Source organism: Stylophora pistillata, chromosome 9, assembly GCF_964205215.1.
Source record: "Stylophora pistillata chromosome 9, jaStyPist1.2, whole genome shotgun sequence".
NCBI classification, from domain to species: domain Eukaryota; kingdom Metazoa; phylum Cnidaria; class Anthozoa; order Scleractinia; family Pocilloporidae; genus Stylophora; species Stylophora pistillata.
In genome coordinates this window covers 2,242,364-2,257,372 of record NC_142527.1, presented here as the reverse complement: position 1 = coordinate 2,257,372, position 15,009 = coordinate 2,242,364, and the positions used below count along the sequence as shown (strand labels likewise).

General features: G+C 39.9%; 2 protein-coding genes across 3 annotated transcripts; one reads left to right on the top strand and one right to left on the bottom strand.

Moving 5' to 3' along the window:
- Positions 1 to 150: 150 nt before the first annotated feature.
- Positions 151 to 1,904, bottom strand: LOC148722778 (U18-myrmicitoxin-Mri1a-like). Its single transcript, XM_088733011.1, has 3 exons — positions 1,727 to 1,904; positions 1,176 to 1,202; positions 151 to 461 (listed from the first exon to the last, which is right to left on the bottom strand). Exons 1-3 carry the CDS (start codon positions 1,797 to 1,799, stop codon positions 283 to 285), a joined length of 279 nt encoding a protein of 92 aa, XP_088589137.1. The 5' UTR covers positions 1,800 to 1,904; the 3' UTR covers positions 151 to 282.
- Positions 1,905 to 5,305: 3,401 nt separating this feature from the next.
- On the top strand, positions 5,306 to 13,772 carry LOC111327817 (ATPase family gene 2 protein homolog A). 2 transcript variants are annotated; one of them, XM_022932107.2, is made up of 14 exons: positions 5,306 to 5,554; positions 6,109 to 6,230; positions 6,630 to 6,672; positions 6,772 to 6,809; positions 6,906 to 6,985; positions 7,608 to 7,666; positions 8,577 to 9,212; positions 9,618 to 9,747; positions 9,877 to 10,060; positions 10,327 to 10,520; positions 10,816 to 11,053; positions 11,784 to 11,867; positions 12,380 to 12,559; positions 13,119 to 13,772. In XM_022932107.2, the coding sequence occupies exons 1-14, from the start codon at positions 5,365 to 5,367 to the stop codon at positions 13,671 to 13,673; spliced, it is 2,733 nt and encodes a 910-aa protein (XP_022787842.1). In that variant the 5' UTR covers positions 5,306 to 5,364; the 3' UTR covers positions 13,674 to 13,772. The 2 variants fall into 2 exon arrangements, with proteins under 2 accessions (XP_022787842.1, XP_022787847.1); XM_022932112.2 differs by having other exon boundaries at positions 5,414 to 5,554; positions 6,113 to 6,230.
- Positions 13,773 to 15,009: the final 1,237 nt, after the last annotated feature.

Genomic DNA, 15,009 nt, shown 5'->3' with positions numbered 1-15,009 from the left:
AAAGGTTGGGAGAGAGAAAAAGAAGTAAAGGGATTCCTCCCGCTCTTGCTCGGCTCCACTCCCCCTTCAGTGGAAGGCCTGGTTCTAACGCTACCCTGACCACTCCCTGAACAAATATTTCCGGACTCATGTTGAACTCATCAGAATAAATAAGCTTCCATGATGTAAGATTTATTCCAGTTTACGCCATTTTTTTTACAATTTCATACCCCTTTTCAACTCGCTAATCATGTTAAACTGCCGAGTTGTCTCGCAAGGTGTTTTTTCCCCTGAAAAAAGCTGTTAATTTCCAGGTTTTGTCTCCAGGAGCTCGGGATCTGGATTTTGATATTGGCATCTGGAGCCGGTAAAGCCAGACAGACATGCACAACTTTCATGCCTTTGTCCCGGACCAGTCTCCAGGGCGAAACACGTTCCCCCGTTCATACACTTTGCCCTGGCAGCTTCGTCGGCAGTACACGCTGAATAAAGTAAAAAAAGTTGAACTCAATTTGACTCAGGTTACCCCGGGTAATTTACAGCAACTTTAGACCTAAAGAGAAGGTATATGTTCTCAGTCTCGTAATAATACCAAAGAAAATGCTGTGACCAATCACAGAAAACTGTACGTAACACAATTTAACTATGAGAATAGAGAGAAACTACGCGCGACCTTTAATTTGCAAAGGACGGGAAAACGTCCTCAGCCACAGCATTAAAATCTGATTGGTTGAATGGGGCCAGCATTTTGACCAATCACCGCAAAAAATAGAATAATGAAAAAAAAGTTGAGATTTGGCTTTGCGATTCAGCTAAAAATTACTGTGTTGTATTTTGCACTGGCAGCTTCTTCGGCTATACACGCTGAATAAAGTAAAAAAGTTGAACTCAATTTGACTGTTGCTCCTCAGGTTAGACAGAGGGTCTCTTGAAGAGAGTTTTCCTCCAGAAACCATATAGATATTAAGCTATCGTTGTTTGACCTATGAAGTATCATTTCGATCACGGGTAAAAACGAAGTCTGACTTACATCTTCGTTTCTCAATAAATTGTGTTTTTATAAGTGACAGCGATGTCGCAATACAGGACTTCTTTTCCTGACAAACTTCTCTAACTGAGGCCAGTAAATCTTTTTTCAAAGTATGGAAATAATGGAGTTAAGATGGCAGATAATGCAGTCTGCAAGGGAAACTTACGTTTCTTGTGACCTCCTTCCCCATCACCTAGAAGGCCAAAAATCGTCAAATAAAGTTTAAATTACCACATTTCAGTTAATTGCTGTTACAAATAGTTTTTGCTGGGTAAGGAATGAAGAAAAAAGCAAGGAAGTTGAATGATTTCCATAGAGGAGCGGAGATACTTAAATCATTTTGATTGTGATGGGAATCACTTGAAAGTGTTATTAAAAAGGATTTAGAATTTGCTCAAAGATGAAATATCGATTGTTACTCTTTCCTTAAGATTTCTTCCAAAAAGACGGTCTGCAAGAGCAGTTTTTCATCATATGAACTATGAATGGACATAGAAAACATTTTGAAAGAGAACTTAAAACATTGACTTTGTTTTATTTGTTTTTAAAATCGCCAACGGAACTTTTAACAGTCACCAGGATTAATGAAATCTCAAAGTGTAAACATACACTAACTGCTTGCAGCACAAAGAAGAGCAAATGACTGATTACTTTAGACGGTCAATTGAAAATGACTCGAGTATGATGCTAGTAGAACGAAACATTACACTGACTTACGGGCCTTTCTTTTAGCTTCTACCGTCACACAAACCATCAAAACAGCACAAATCAGGATCATTGCAATCTTCATTGTGGAGAAGTGTCTTCTTTGGCACCGAAAAGTAAAATAAACGTTCAGTCACTTCGGAATCTGCTCAGTAATGTGCTTGCATTTTGTCCAGTATATATTAGACTCACACATATAAATATTAAAAACTATTTATTTACCAACGTTCTCATCGTTTCTTCCCAGTCAACAGGTTATAAAATGAAAACCAATCATATTTTGTTCAATTTCATTTTAGAAGAAATGCGAACCACCCCTTTTTCGTGCTTATGCGGTGTCAAAAGAAGTTTTATTCCTATTGACTAGCCAACCTTGCCATTTAATTAGTAATTCATAAGTTTTTATTTGTGAAAGAAGAATTTTTCTACTTTGTCACGTACTATGTTTTTTTTTTTTTTTTTTTTTTTTTTTTTTTTTTTTTTAGTATTTTTGGTATTAACTCACAAAAGCCCTGTACACGGTTATTATTATTTCCGATGGTTTAAAGAACAGTATAACCCCCTCGGGCTTCACACAGCAAATTAGACATTTGAAACACAGACTCAGTCTACGTCACGGTAACAATGGGGAGCTTTAGTAACGACGACGACAGCGACGGTAACGAAAACGTCGTGTCGAAATCTAACTTTTCGTTTTTGTAACTCTTTCGAGATCATTCCGATGTGTTTCACTTGGAAAATGCTGGCGAACTATTCAGGGACTATATCACTACGAACGGCGTTAAAGTAAGGAAAAAGAAAGAAAAATTAACCGTCGTGCGCTCACGTTCTCGAGAAAACCTAAAATTTGGTTATTTCACGTTGTTGTTTCGCCGAGAACGGCAAAGAAATGTACCAAAATGTTAAACGCACGTGCAGGGCCATTGCTTTTGCCCATGGCCTATTGTTTTCTGCCGTTCTCGTTGCCGTTGCCGCTCTCGTTGCTAAAGCTCCCAACTGTGTTCCAGAACACTGCAATAAAGAAAGATCTCTTTTTTTCTTTTTTTTTTTTTTTTAATCAAGAAGAGAAGAGTAAGTAATTATTGAGAAGAGAGAGTAAGTAATCATGATGTAGAGCAACTCTTTTCTTTTTAACTCGTGTAAATGCGGAACTTAGGAACAAGTAATTAGGGATTCGATATACAAATTTCGAGGCGTTAGCGCGGCATTAGGAGTCTGAAGAGAGCATACATCTTATTAAAGACTTGTGTGGAGATGACGGCTTCAGTTCTTGGAATCACTGGATCGTAGAGTTCACCATAGTTTCAATTTATGTTCACAATTTTGGTTTTTCTGTTTCGTGCAGTCATCAAAGCAACTATTTTTTTTTTTTTTTTTGACTCTGTTTATTGCTACCAAGCGTGTTATCATTACCACGAATAAGGAGATCAACAAAGCAAAATAAGTCCGTGTTGTAAAATATTTGTAAGTGGAGCCACAATAAACAACCAGTTTTCTTTCCGCAAAAGGTGGCAACACTACCAAGATTACCTCGTGTATTATTTAGCCAGAAACGCCTCTCCGGGTCTTAGCTTTGTCTCCTTAGAACATGAGGTAACGAATTTATTGGCAAGCATCATGAAAAACCAACGAGAAACTTAGGCTTCGTGAAACAAAAAGAATATTTTTACTCATTCCTTGTTTTATGTTGAATTTAAAGCTTTTTATGAGAATGTATCAGGCAGCTTCTCTTCTTTTTCTTTTCTTTTTTCTTTTCTTTTTGGTTCTCTAAACCCTCTGATAAGAGACTTATTCCTTTTTTAAAAACGCGAAAATAAATATGCGTAGCTGTTTTATTTTGAATTTTCCTGGCACGGTTTTATGAAGCTGGATTGCGAGAAAATTTCTCTAAACACTCTAATAACTATCGAAACAAAGAAGAATACCTTGAAATTCAGCGTTGCTTTATTCAAACATTGTTTCTAATCCAGTTTTTGAATCTGAAATTGGACATCTGAATTTCGCCCAGATTTTTCTATGTTTTTCGATAAGACTGATTATATCTATGATTTTTTTTGTTTTCTAAAACTTTTTAATGTATTTGAATCGCGAAGTAGCATCGTTAGTTGTCCGTCAAAAGCACGGGCAAAAAACTCAGACATCAAAAATGTGGTCCACTGGAAATTCCTCCTATCATGAATGGAATAGAAACAAGAACTATTTTTAAAAGTTTTCGAACGACGGAAAACAATTCTAAAGGCGTCTTTACGTATTCAAAAAGGGTTCAGAGTCATAGAGAGGTAACGTTTCGATCTATGATCATCAACCCTTCGGTAGTTCTGGTCAAAAGAAGAACGGTATGCCTTATTTTAACAAATGAATAAAGGCTGATAGTTTCGAAAGAAACTGTTTGGGACTGCGTCGGTGGGAGTAACGAAATAATTTGGATATATCAACAAAGTTGAAATGGTAAATTGGCCACCGTAACGACTACAAAAGCTGACGTTTCGAGCGTTAGCCCTTCGTCGGAGCGAATTTTAACACTCTCTTATTTTAACACTTTGAAGCAAGTGTTCAATTGTCAAGTTAGTTGAAATAAACGCAACTCGAATCAACGGGAACTAGAGAGAGTGAGGGAAAGTAAGGTGAAACTGAGATATGCTTAAATTTCAAGGTTACGAAAAGTAACTTGCACTTCTCAAACAAAAGGCAGAATTGATAGCGAAAAAAGAGGATTACATTTACTTTAACACTGAGTTTAAAAGCAAGCAAAATAAACAAGAGTTATCCCTGAATATAGAATTAAGCAAACCCGGGAAAACTGCCATTTGAACAGTGTTTACCAAGTACCGGTGTATCTGTGCCTTTGTGAAATAATGCTCTTTCGCTAATCCCTTGAAATAGAGGTGCTTAATTTTTTGCTCTCTTCAATTATGCACTTCTCAGTATGAAGAATAACGATTAATTTACCACCGAGGAAAAATAACGTTTTTAGCAGACGTTTTCCTCGAAAAAGATGCAGCCTTTTCTGTAAAAAGCCGTATGAAGGCAGCTGTATTTAAACCATAAGGTAATGCTTTCCTTAGCAAACAACAACAACAACAACAACAACAAAAAAACACAAGAGCAAGCATTTGTTTGAAAACTTCCACCCGAAATAAATCGTAGGAATCATTACATTTTGGCCCCAGGAGAGGTTTTACAATCGTTCCACCTCAAAACAGCCATTTCGGTACCAAGCAGAGAAATGTCTCCATGAAATCTCCTTGCGTGACAGTAACTTTACAAACTATCTTTGCGCGAAGAAAAGAAATCACCTGGGCGTACACATTCACCAGGAATGAAATATTTGTTTCTTGACGCATGAAGCGCTAAGAGCCAAACGGTCTTGTTGAACACTTGTGTGGTTAAGTGTGTGGTGAAATACGTATTGGAGAAATCACTGATAACTCTATTTTATGATACAATAAAAACTGATTTATTTCCTGTTCAGAGCGTTAATTTCTGACGGCCAAGCTGCAAATTTTGAAAAAATAACGCGAAGCACTGGGGCCAATATTGATTTTGGACCACGATATGTCAGCGGGTTATCCGATTGATTCGTATTTTATTTATGTAAACCTAGGTTTGAAAATTGTCAATTTTACCTGTGTCACCGTGCGAAAGCCACGATGAGCAAGAAAAAGCACGATAGCTTTCAATTGTGCGAGTTATGTGGAAGGCTAGTGTATTTTCGGCAATTAGCTGATCACAGGGCGGTATGTGAAGCAGGTTTATCCAGCGAAGATCCCAAGTGCACGTTCATACAAGATGGCGTCCTGCACGCTCTCGTTGTGGAGAGGAACAACAAAATGTTTTCAGGTTCGTCAAATAGATACGATCTATGTGCTTTTGCTTGTTAGTTAAACTTCATTATTTGTTCTGAAATAATCTTAGAGTTGTGAGGGTTCCGAAAACAAAGTTTTTAGGAGCTGGAACCGGTTTGTCCCGGTTTGTCCTACTTCAAGAAGGGAGGGGGATTGGGGGAGGGTACACCAACGGGTATTCCCTGCCAATCAGGATATGGATTTCGGAGTCGCAAATCTTGAATAGAATGGATGAATTTGAAGGCTCCCAGGCAGGGCAACTTTCCAGACTGAAGGTTTTGAATTGGGTGCAAATATTGCCAGCACACACTCCACATATGTAGCAAGTTTTTTATATTTTTACTGTAAATATTCTGTAATTCCTTCTAATATCTATCAGTCCATTGTAAACTTACTCAGGAATAAGAAGTTAAAAGATGAGAGGGTCTGATCAACTTTCAAGGATTAAACCTACATGAAAAGATTTTCACATAGAGATAAATCTCCCAAAGTCATCACTGGTTGCTTTTAAGAGATTTAAGCTTGATTTCTTGAATTGAACCGTATCAGATAGTAAGCTGCCGCTGTCCTCCCGGAACAATGTGATTTTGCTGAATTGTAACACAATGAGGGAATGCAACCTGCCCATTGGAAAAAGGGTTGTTGTGAGGTCAGACCAGAAAAACTCGGAGGTAAATGTCTGGAAAGAGGTTCATAATTCCTTAGATGATTTATTTTTGGTTTATAAGCATGATGGATGCCAGGCATGATTGAGATGCCAGGTGTTCTTCATGTGATTGTTGCTCCAGTCCTTTAATTTCTGCTCATAACTCCCAGAAGTGATTAACATGTAATTTCTCCCTATGATATCCACACATTTTCCAGAAAGCCAGTGACAAGAATACTGAAACTGAACAGGAGAAAGTTGATATTTTTATCTGACACCAAATTCTCATAACAAATTTACATGGAAACCTGTAACAGCTAGAGGAGAGAATTTATTTAGCAATCAGATCTAGGGAGTTAAAGGGTTTATAGGGAACATATCCTGAACAAACTTCTAATTGAATCATTGAATATTATATTGCCAGATTGTCTGTATGACATGGCCTTCATCAGGAGTCTCTTCAGAGTGTAGGTGGATAACTTTCATTTTTGCATCAGTGTTATGGTGGCTTTTACCAAGAGCACATCAACATTTCTTATCACTGAATAATTGTGTTCTTCACTTAGGTGTGGCATTATCACAGTTGTCTCTCCTGAATTTACAGGTTTGTTGTTTCATTTTGTATTCCTATTTTGAAGAAAAGTAAGTAAATATATTCTGCAACTTAGGCCTTCTTCACCAAATTTCCGTATTCTTTTAGGTTTCAGGGGGTGAATTCATCAGTATCAGAGCACTGAAAAAGCTTTGGCTACATGCTGCAAGAGTGGAACTTGAGTTGTGGTAAAAACTTGATTTTTATTTTCTATTTTGTAGCAGTAACTTTACTTCTGGACTGAATTTGCAATCCATCTTTATTTTTGAAGTGGTTATAAGAAGTAAGGGACCAGGCAGGAGGGGGGTAGGGTAAGGGAGAATGGAGGGAGGGGAAGGTTAAAATGGGAAAGGAAGTAAAGGTAGAAAACCTTTCAGCCTAGAAACAGAAGAGTTTTTGTCATTGCAACTTTTTTAATGCATTCTGTGGTTTTTGTATGAAACACTGCAGGACAATCTCACATTACCCCCCTAAGGATCAACTTGAATTACACTTCAGTGTTAGTGTGTGCAACTGAAAAAAATTCATCAGAAGGGTTGGGATGACTCTCCATGCACTAACATCCCTTCCCGAAGATTTGGTGACCCCAGTCAGCTGGCAATGTCAGCTACATCAACTCTATCCAAAGCATTTCCTCCATTGGCATGGACAAGGCAAAATGGTTGTTATCACATAAAAAAAACATCAACAACAACTAAACAAAAAAAGAAGAAAACCTGAGTTTGTTATCATCTCGAATTTACCGGGTACAATGCAACCAAGTTGTTAAATTGAATATGGCTCATGTAATGTTATTTTGTCCCTTTCTAGTGAAGCAGTGGAGTTTGAAGTCAACCAGATGTTCACTGATTATTGTCTTCAAGATTTGCGTAAGTAGCAATAAGTTTTTTAAGGAATTTGTCAACCACTCAAACTTGCAATCTGATTTCTTTTATATGACTAATTTAACCATATCGATGCTGAATGGAATCAGCACTTCAAACAATCCTCTGCATTTGAATGTAGAGTTAGTAGTTTAGATTACATTTGTGTGAAAGTTGTGTGTGTATAGCAAAAAACAGTTTGGGAGACACCTTGAAGGGGGAGGGGGGGGGAGGGCAGAGAAACCACACTCAGGACTGCAGGATGTTTCTCAGATGGGTTATGCTAGACTGTAACTCTTAAGCCCCACCCCCCTTATTGAGTACCAAAAGAAGTTTTGTCATCCTGACCCTTTCACTACCATGAGTGACCAAGGCAGAATTTTTCTTGACAATATTGATACAATATCAAGCGGACAAGTGATGAGTTAAGGTAAAGCCTGCTTATGAGCCAGGTGGCCCATCTGGCCTTTGCTTAAATCCAGTTTCCATAGCATGAAGCAACTAGGAGTATTTCTAACTCCCCCCCCCCCCTGGATGGAATGCTGGTCCATTGCAGGGGTACCCCCAGCATTTAATTTGCCGGTACCCATTTGTAAACCTGGGTGAAGAGAGGCACTGTGAGAGTAAAGTGTCTTGCCTAAGAACACAACACCATGTCTTCAGCCAGGGCTTGAACCCAGACCACTCGATCCCCAGTCGAGCACACCAACCATGAGGCCACCATCCCTCCGTTAAGGACAAGTGATGAGAACAAAGTAAAATTTAAATTAGGGGATTATTAGTTCATCCAATACCAAATTCTCCAAACTAACATCAAACGTATTGTATGGCAGACGGTAAGGAGAATTGCTGATGAGATCTTGACAGCTCGAAGGTTAAGGGAACGTTTATTTAAACTTGTTCAAAACTTTTGCAGGTAACCAATATGTCTGTCCTGGGCATAAAGTAGACGTCACATTCTATGGAAGACCACGGCATCTAATGGTTATAGCAGTAACTGGATCCTGTACACTTGATAAGAACCCAATTTCTTCAGCTGAATATAAACGCCAGAAAGTATCTTCTAACAGTTTTGCTTCAAAGCTTACAGACCAACTGGAAAGGCTCAAACTTGATAACGGAATAAGAACCGATGAAAAGGCTGCTATGCCGTGTGATGGAGAAGATTTGATAATTCAGAGGAGTTTGTCATGTAATTATCAAAAACAAAACTGCACTGAGAAAGAATTAAGTGATGCTGAATGTAAAGAACAAAGTCAAAAATCTCAGTTACAATCGTGTCACGCAAAAACGAATATAGATCACGGATGTAAAAAAACTTTGCAGTCAGATATCCAGCTAAACCAACTTGATAGTCAATCAGTATTTTTTTACATTTCACCAGAAGAAACACAACTGACGATTCACGCTTACGGAGCGCTTCAAAGTGAGCGTAGCGTGTTAAAGAGTATAGTAACTTATAAATCTATAGGGGGACTTCAGAAGCAAGTTGCGCTGGTGCGTGAAATGATCGAACTTCCTCTAAAACATCCAGAAATGTTTACAAATTACGGTAAGTTGTTGGCAAACAACAAAGTTCGTCACAAGCTCGGGAAAGAGGGATTCTCTATGAATTAGGATAATCAATACACTATTAGAGCAATTATCATTTGAGTATCGAAAGTAATACTTTGGTTTGCTTTACTTCGTTCTGTGATTGGTCCAGGAAACTCACGCCGCTCTCTCGACCAATCAGATGCAAAACTAAAACCAATTACGACTTGGTCGCCCGCGTTTTCCCGCGCTTTAGGCAGATTGATTCTCGTTGGTTCTTAAAGTTAATTTTCCTTTCTTCTGGTTGACCTTCTTGGCCCATAATGAGTCCCAGTTCTTTTCTCCTATTGGTCCCCTTGTGGAAGTCGCGGCAATTGATAAGCATTCACGGTCTATGAATTGTCTTTTTACAACATTTGTTCAGGTATTCCACCCCCGCGTGGTGTGCTACTTCACGGCCCGTCTGGAACAGGAAAAACCCTCATTGCACAAGCAGTGGCTGCGGAGTCTGGTGCTCACTTTATCTGCCTCAATGGCCCGGATGTTTTAAGTAGGTCTGTAAAGCGTTGAAATTAATAACACAAGCAGCAACACCAACAACATTCATGAGACTAACATTACTCGCATTACGTAAATGACGGTTCAACTTCACTTTCAAAATAGAAACCGTTTTTTTCCGCCAGGTATTACGGAGAAACAGAGGCTCGTTTGAGGGACATATTCCGCGAGGCTCGTGAGAGGGCTCCTAGTATCATATTCGTAGATGAGCTGGATGCTTTGTGTCCCAAAAGAGATAAAGTACAGAATGAGTTTGAGAAGAGAGTAGTGGCTACTCTACTCACCTTGATGGATGGAGCGGATACTGTGGTAAGGATTGAAATAGTTATTCGAGTGGTTATGATTGTTATTGTGATGGTGATGACAATGCTGAGTTTTTCGGCTTTGAGCCTATCCATGTCTCGGAAATAAGAACTTAAAATCTATCTAAACTGAAAGAAAAACTATCGCTCCCCAGAGCGAGTGAAGAAGTTTGATTTGACACGAGTTCAGTAGTGGCCAAACTCATAGAATTATCATTCTTAATCCGCTTGTCAGAGAATAGATAAAACTGAAGCTTCAATGATTATTCGCAGAATTTTCCATCAAGTTACGTGATGTTCTTAGCGGCCACCAACCGTCCGGATGCCTTGGACACAGCCCTTCGCCGACCGGGTAGACTGGATCGAGAGATTGAGATTGGAATACCAAATGCCAGCGACCGTGAGGATATTCTAAGGACTCTTCTCCGGAATGTGCCTCACAGCTTCACAGAAGATGATTTGAAGAGGTATTTAAGCGAGAACGACGCAAAGAAGTTGATTATATCAAGCTGAAAAATCGAACCGAAAATAGCAGCGTTAAAGCCGAAGAAAAAGGTTGTGCGAGCGAATCTGGCTTTTGACTGACTGAGAAATCGAGCGATAGCCCTTCGTCTGAGCCCTTCGTCATTCGTTCTGTTGTGACGAAGGGCTGACGCTCGAAACGTTAGCTTTGAAGACTGTTTAAGGTGGCCGCTTTAATATCCCCCACTGACGCAGCACCTCAGTTTCTTTAGAAAGTCACCCCCTTCATTATTTTTGTAGTTTTGCAGAGATGGCTCATGGCTATGTAGGAGCAGATCTTACCGCTGTGTGTAATGAAGCAGGGCTCATGTCATTCAAACGCTGTTTAGCTGAACAAAAGAGACTTTCCAGTGGTGACGACCAGATTCAGGAGGAAAAGTTAAAAGAGCGCCTTTGGGTCACCAGAGAGGACATCATGGCGGCGTTCCGACAGGTCCGTCCCAGTGCTATGCGTGAGGTGTCCATTGATGTACCGAAGGTGGGAATGGCGGTCAATAATTATTTTGTTTGACTGTAGAACTGATGTATTTTGGTTGGCTCAAAATGCCAGTTAGCGGAATAAGCTTTTTTATTACCGACGGTTTTCGGTCTCGTTTTGCAAAATCGGGAGTACCGAGCGGTTGTGGACAATCTGTACTTCAGAGAGTCGGTAGCGTCAGTATTCTTGCAGCGCAGAAGAAACCGTGTTACTTTTCCACGTTTGGGAAAAAGTTCTCAATTTGGTGTCTGGAGTAATGTAGGTTCGCGTTGGCTTTGCTCCACCCTGCTCTGTGATTGGTTTAGAAAATACGTACCATTCTCTCAACCAATCAGATGCAGAACTAAGACCAGCCGCGTCTTGGTCACTCACATTTTCCCGCGCTTCGGGCGATTTTCTTGTTTAGGGTGAGTACGTGGTAGTCGAGTCTCCGAAAGCTCACTTCCACGCCCTATTTGGGGTTTGGACCAAGGCGAACTAAGAGAGAGAGTCACAGGGCACGTAATAGAGTCGTAGTCAATATATGAGGATCACTGAAATATGATTTGTTTTGTTTTGTCACGAGCCTGGGACAAAGAAAAAATCTTTAGTTTTCATAAGAAATCAAGCCTTAAAGCTTCGTATTTCTGCCCTCTGTGGTAAGCTTGGTCATCACGAGATTGATATCCGGCTGAAACGCGAGACACCGAACTCAAAATTTACCCTCTTTCTTATGCTATGATATGTTTAGGTACGTTGGGATGACATCGGGGGAAATGCTGTTATCAAACAGAAACTAAAACAGGCTGTGGAATGGCCGCTTAAACATCCAGAGGTGAGCAACACTGGCTTTGAATTCATTGGAAAAAGAACTAAACTGTCGGAAATCGTGCGTAATATTGTGATCATTAGTCGTTTGTTACCCTCAGCGTGATTTTCACTATGTTTGATCATAAACAATGTGACTTGAGCATGATATATTTTTTGGTAGTTTTCTCGCCCTACAGCCCAATTATCATTGTTATTTTCCTTCGTTGTGACGAAGAGCTAATTTACATTATCAACTCAGGCGATAAAACCAAATTATCTTGTTATACCCGCACCGACACAGCACCACAGTTTGTGTAGAAACGTACCCTCTTCTTAAAATTTGTCTAACACTTAAGATAAAACCCAGCAAAACCTTAGCCTCTACAAATTTGTCTAACACTTAAGATAAAACCCAGCAAAACCTTGGCCTCTACACATGTTATAAACTAGAGGATTGAAAATCAGCTTTAACGCCAGTCAAGTTTAACTTATATCTCAGCCCGGAAGACAAATCATTTTTAATTAATTCCCCAACAGGCGTTTCAACGATTGGGCATTCGCCCTCCCAGGGGTATTCTGATGTACGGTCCCCCGGGATGCAGTAAGACGCTAGTGGCGAGAGCGCTGGCCACAGAGAGTGGGCTCAACTTCTTAGCGGTGAAAGGGCCTGAACTGTTCAGTAAGTGGGTTGGAGAGTCTGAGAGAGCAGTGAGGCAGGTAAGTGGTAAACAGTCCTGCGGGATTCCCCACGGGTGTTTACACGTTGAATTCTACAAGTAAACCTGCTTGTCATCTTGCAAGTATCTTCGCTTTCTCTGTCGCAAATTACTAGTATTTTTCCTCTGCAGTTACTTTGGCATGTTGTAGATGAGAGCTTAAAACAACTCATTGTCTTCCTTGAAACATTTGTTAAAAAAAAACTCAAATATTCCTTCGTGTAAATAACCAAAGACTTCAAATCTTAACCGAATATTATTTCTTCCAACTGGCACTTTTTACCTTCTTGTCTCTTCTGTTGCCGATATTTTTGTCGTTTATAGTTGTTGATGTTGTCTGCACTTGCCACTGAACCCGAAAATTGATTTTCTAACTATTTAATTCGAAAATTCATTCTAAGATATTTTGTGTTAACGTCAATCGCTATATTATAACATGATATTCAACAACCTACTGCCATAGAATAAGAAAGATGGTAAATTTTGAACTCAATAATGAGAAGAAAGATTTTGTTTTTCAAAAAAGCATCTTGTTTCAAAATCTACCTTCTTATTAACAGGTTTTCCAAAAAGCCCGTGCCGCCGCACCTTCCATCGTTTTCTTCGACGAAATCGACGCCCTCGCGGCGCGCCGTGGAAGCGGTGGAGATGACAGCGGGTCAAATGTGTCCGACCGCGTTCTCACTCAACTCCTGACTGAGCTGGATGGCGTTGAAACTCTGAAAGACGTTGTCCTAGTAGCGGCGACTAACCGTCCTGATATGATTGACAAGGCACTGCTCCGCCCCGGAAGAATTGATCGGATTGTGTATGTGCCACTTCCGGACAAAAACGCGAGAGAAGAGATCTTTAAAATCCACCTCGCTAAAACTCCCTTGGGAGGAGACGTAGCAATAAGAGATCTCGCCGAGAAGACCGACATGTTCTCCGGGGCTGAAATAGCAGCATTGTGCCGTGAAGCGGCTCTGACGGCCCTTCAAGAGAACATTGAGTCACAAGAAGTGCTCGGAAAGCATTTCGATAAAGCTTTTATGGCCGTGAAGCCAAGAACTTCTGGGGAGTTGATAGAACTATACAGAAAATACCAGAATGAAAGTGGTGTGCATTCTATTTGAGTAGCGAAGATTCAGACGTGTCTACGGATCGTAAAATGCTATATTAGACGATTAGACGTCTGGAGTTGGTTGGAAAATAATAAATCTGCAGTTGCACAAGTCTTTGTTATTGTCATTTTTCTCCTTTAATTTTTCCCCTATCTATGACATGAATCTAGTGCATATTTTACGAAATGAATGCAAGGGCCCTGTACTCTAACGACTAAACTGAATGTGCCCTATGCATTCTGTGATCCCACGTTGTCTAAAATGAGAGCAAATCTGCTTCTTGGGCATCCAAAACAAAGCAACTTAATTTTACGTATGATGTACGATCCTCGCAGTAGAGAGCGCTACCTGTATCCCGTATAGGCCTGATTTTTTTCAGGTCTGATTTTCGCTATTGCCCAAATAGCGCTCTCCACTGCGAGGATCGTGCATCATACGTATCTATAACCGCAGTTCAAAATATATGAACTTCATATATTCATCATATCTGATTTATCATCACGGGTTTATTACGAATCAACTTAACGGCCTGCTCCCAGTTGGCTTTTTAGCTCAATTGGTAGAGCGCTGCTCTAGTATCGCAGAGGTCAGTGGTTCGAATCCCGTACAGGCCTGATTTTCAGTTTCAGGTCTGATTTTCGCTATTGCATAAATAGCGCTTTCTACTGCGAGGATCGTGCATCATACGTATCTATAACCACAGTTCTAAATATTAATATATGAACTTCATATATTCAGCATATCTGATTTATCATCACGGGTTTATTACGAATCAACTTAACGGCCTACTCCCAGTTGGCTTGTTAGCTCAATTGGTAGAGCGCTGCACTAGTATCGCAGAGGTCAGTGGTTCGAATCCCGTACAGGCCTGATTCTTTTCAGGTCTGATTTTCGCTATTGCATAAATAGCGCTCTCTACTGCGAGGATCGTGCATCATACGTATCTATAACCGTAGTTCAAAATATATGAACTTCATATATTCATCATATCCAACTTAATTTTGTTGCGTTTATTTTAGTTTTCCCATTGCGCCATTTCTTCTCCAGCAAGATGTTTTTGTGTCATGACATCTCTACTGCAAATCAAGGATCTACACCAGCCTTTTAAATAGAGAGAAAAAAAAATGTTAGTTCTTAATTCTTGATAGCCTACTTCAACCTAGCGACAACGCGATAAGTTAACTAATCACAACCAAGACGCAGGAATTTTAATCATTCAACGAGTAGAAAATTACCGCGGTTGAGGCTGCTCTCCCATTCCCCCACTCCAGCCCCCGCGCCTCACTGTTTGAGGCAAATGTTTACAACGGGAAAATGGATACGGGTGTCTGATGTCGTTAACAATGTA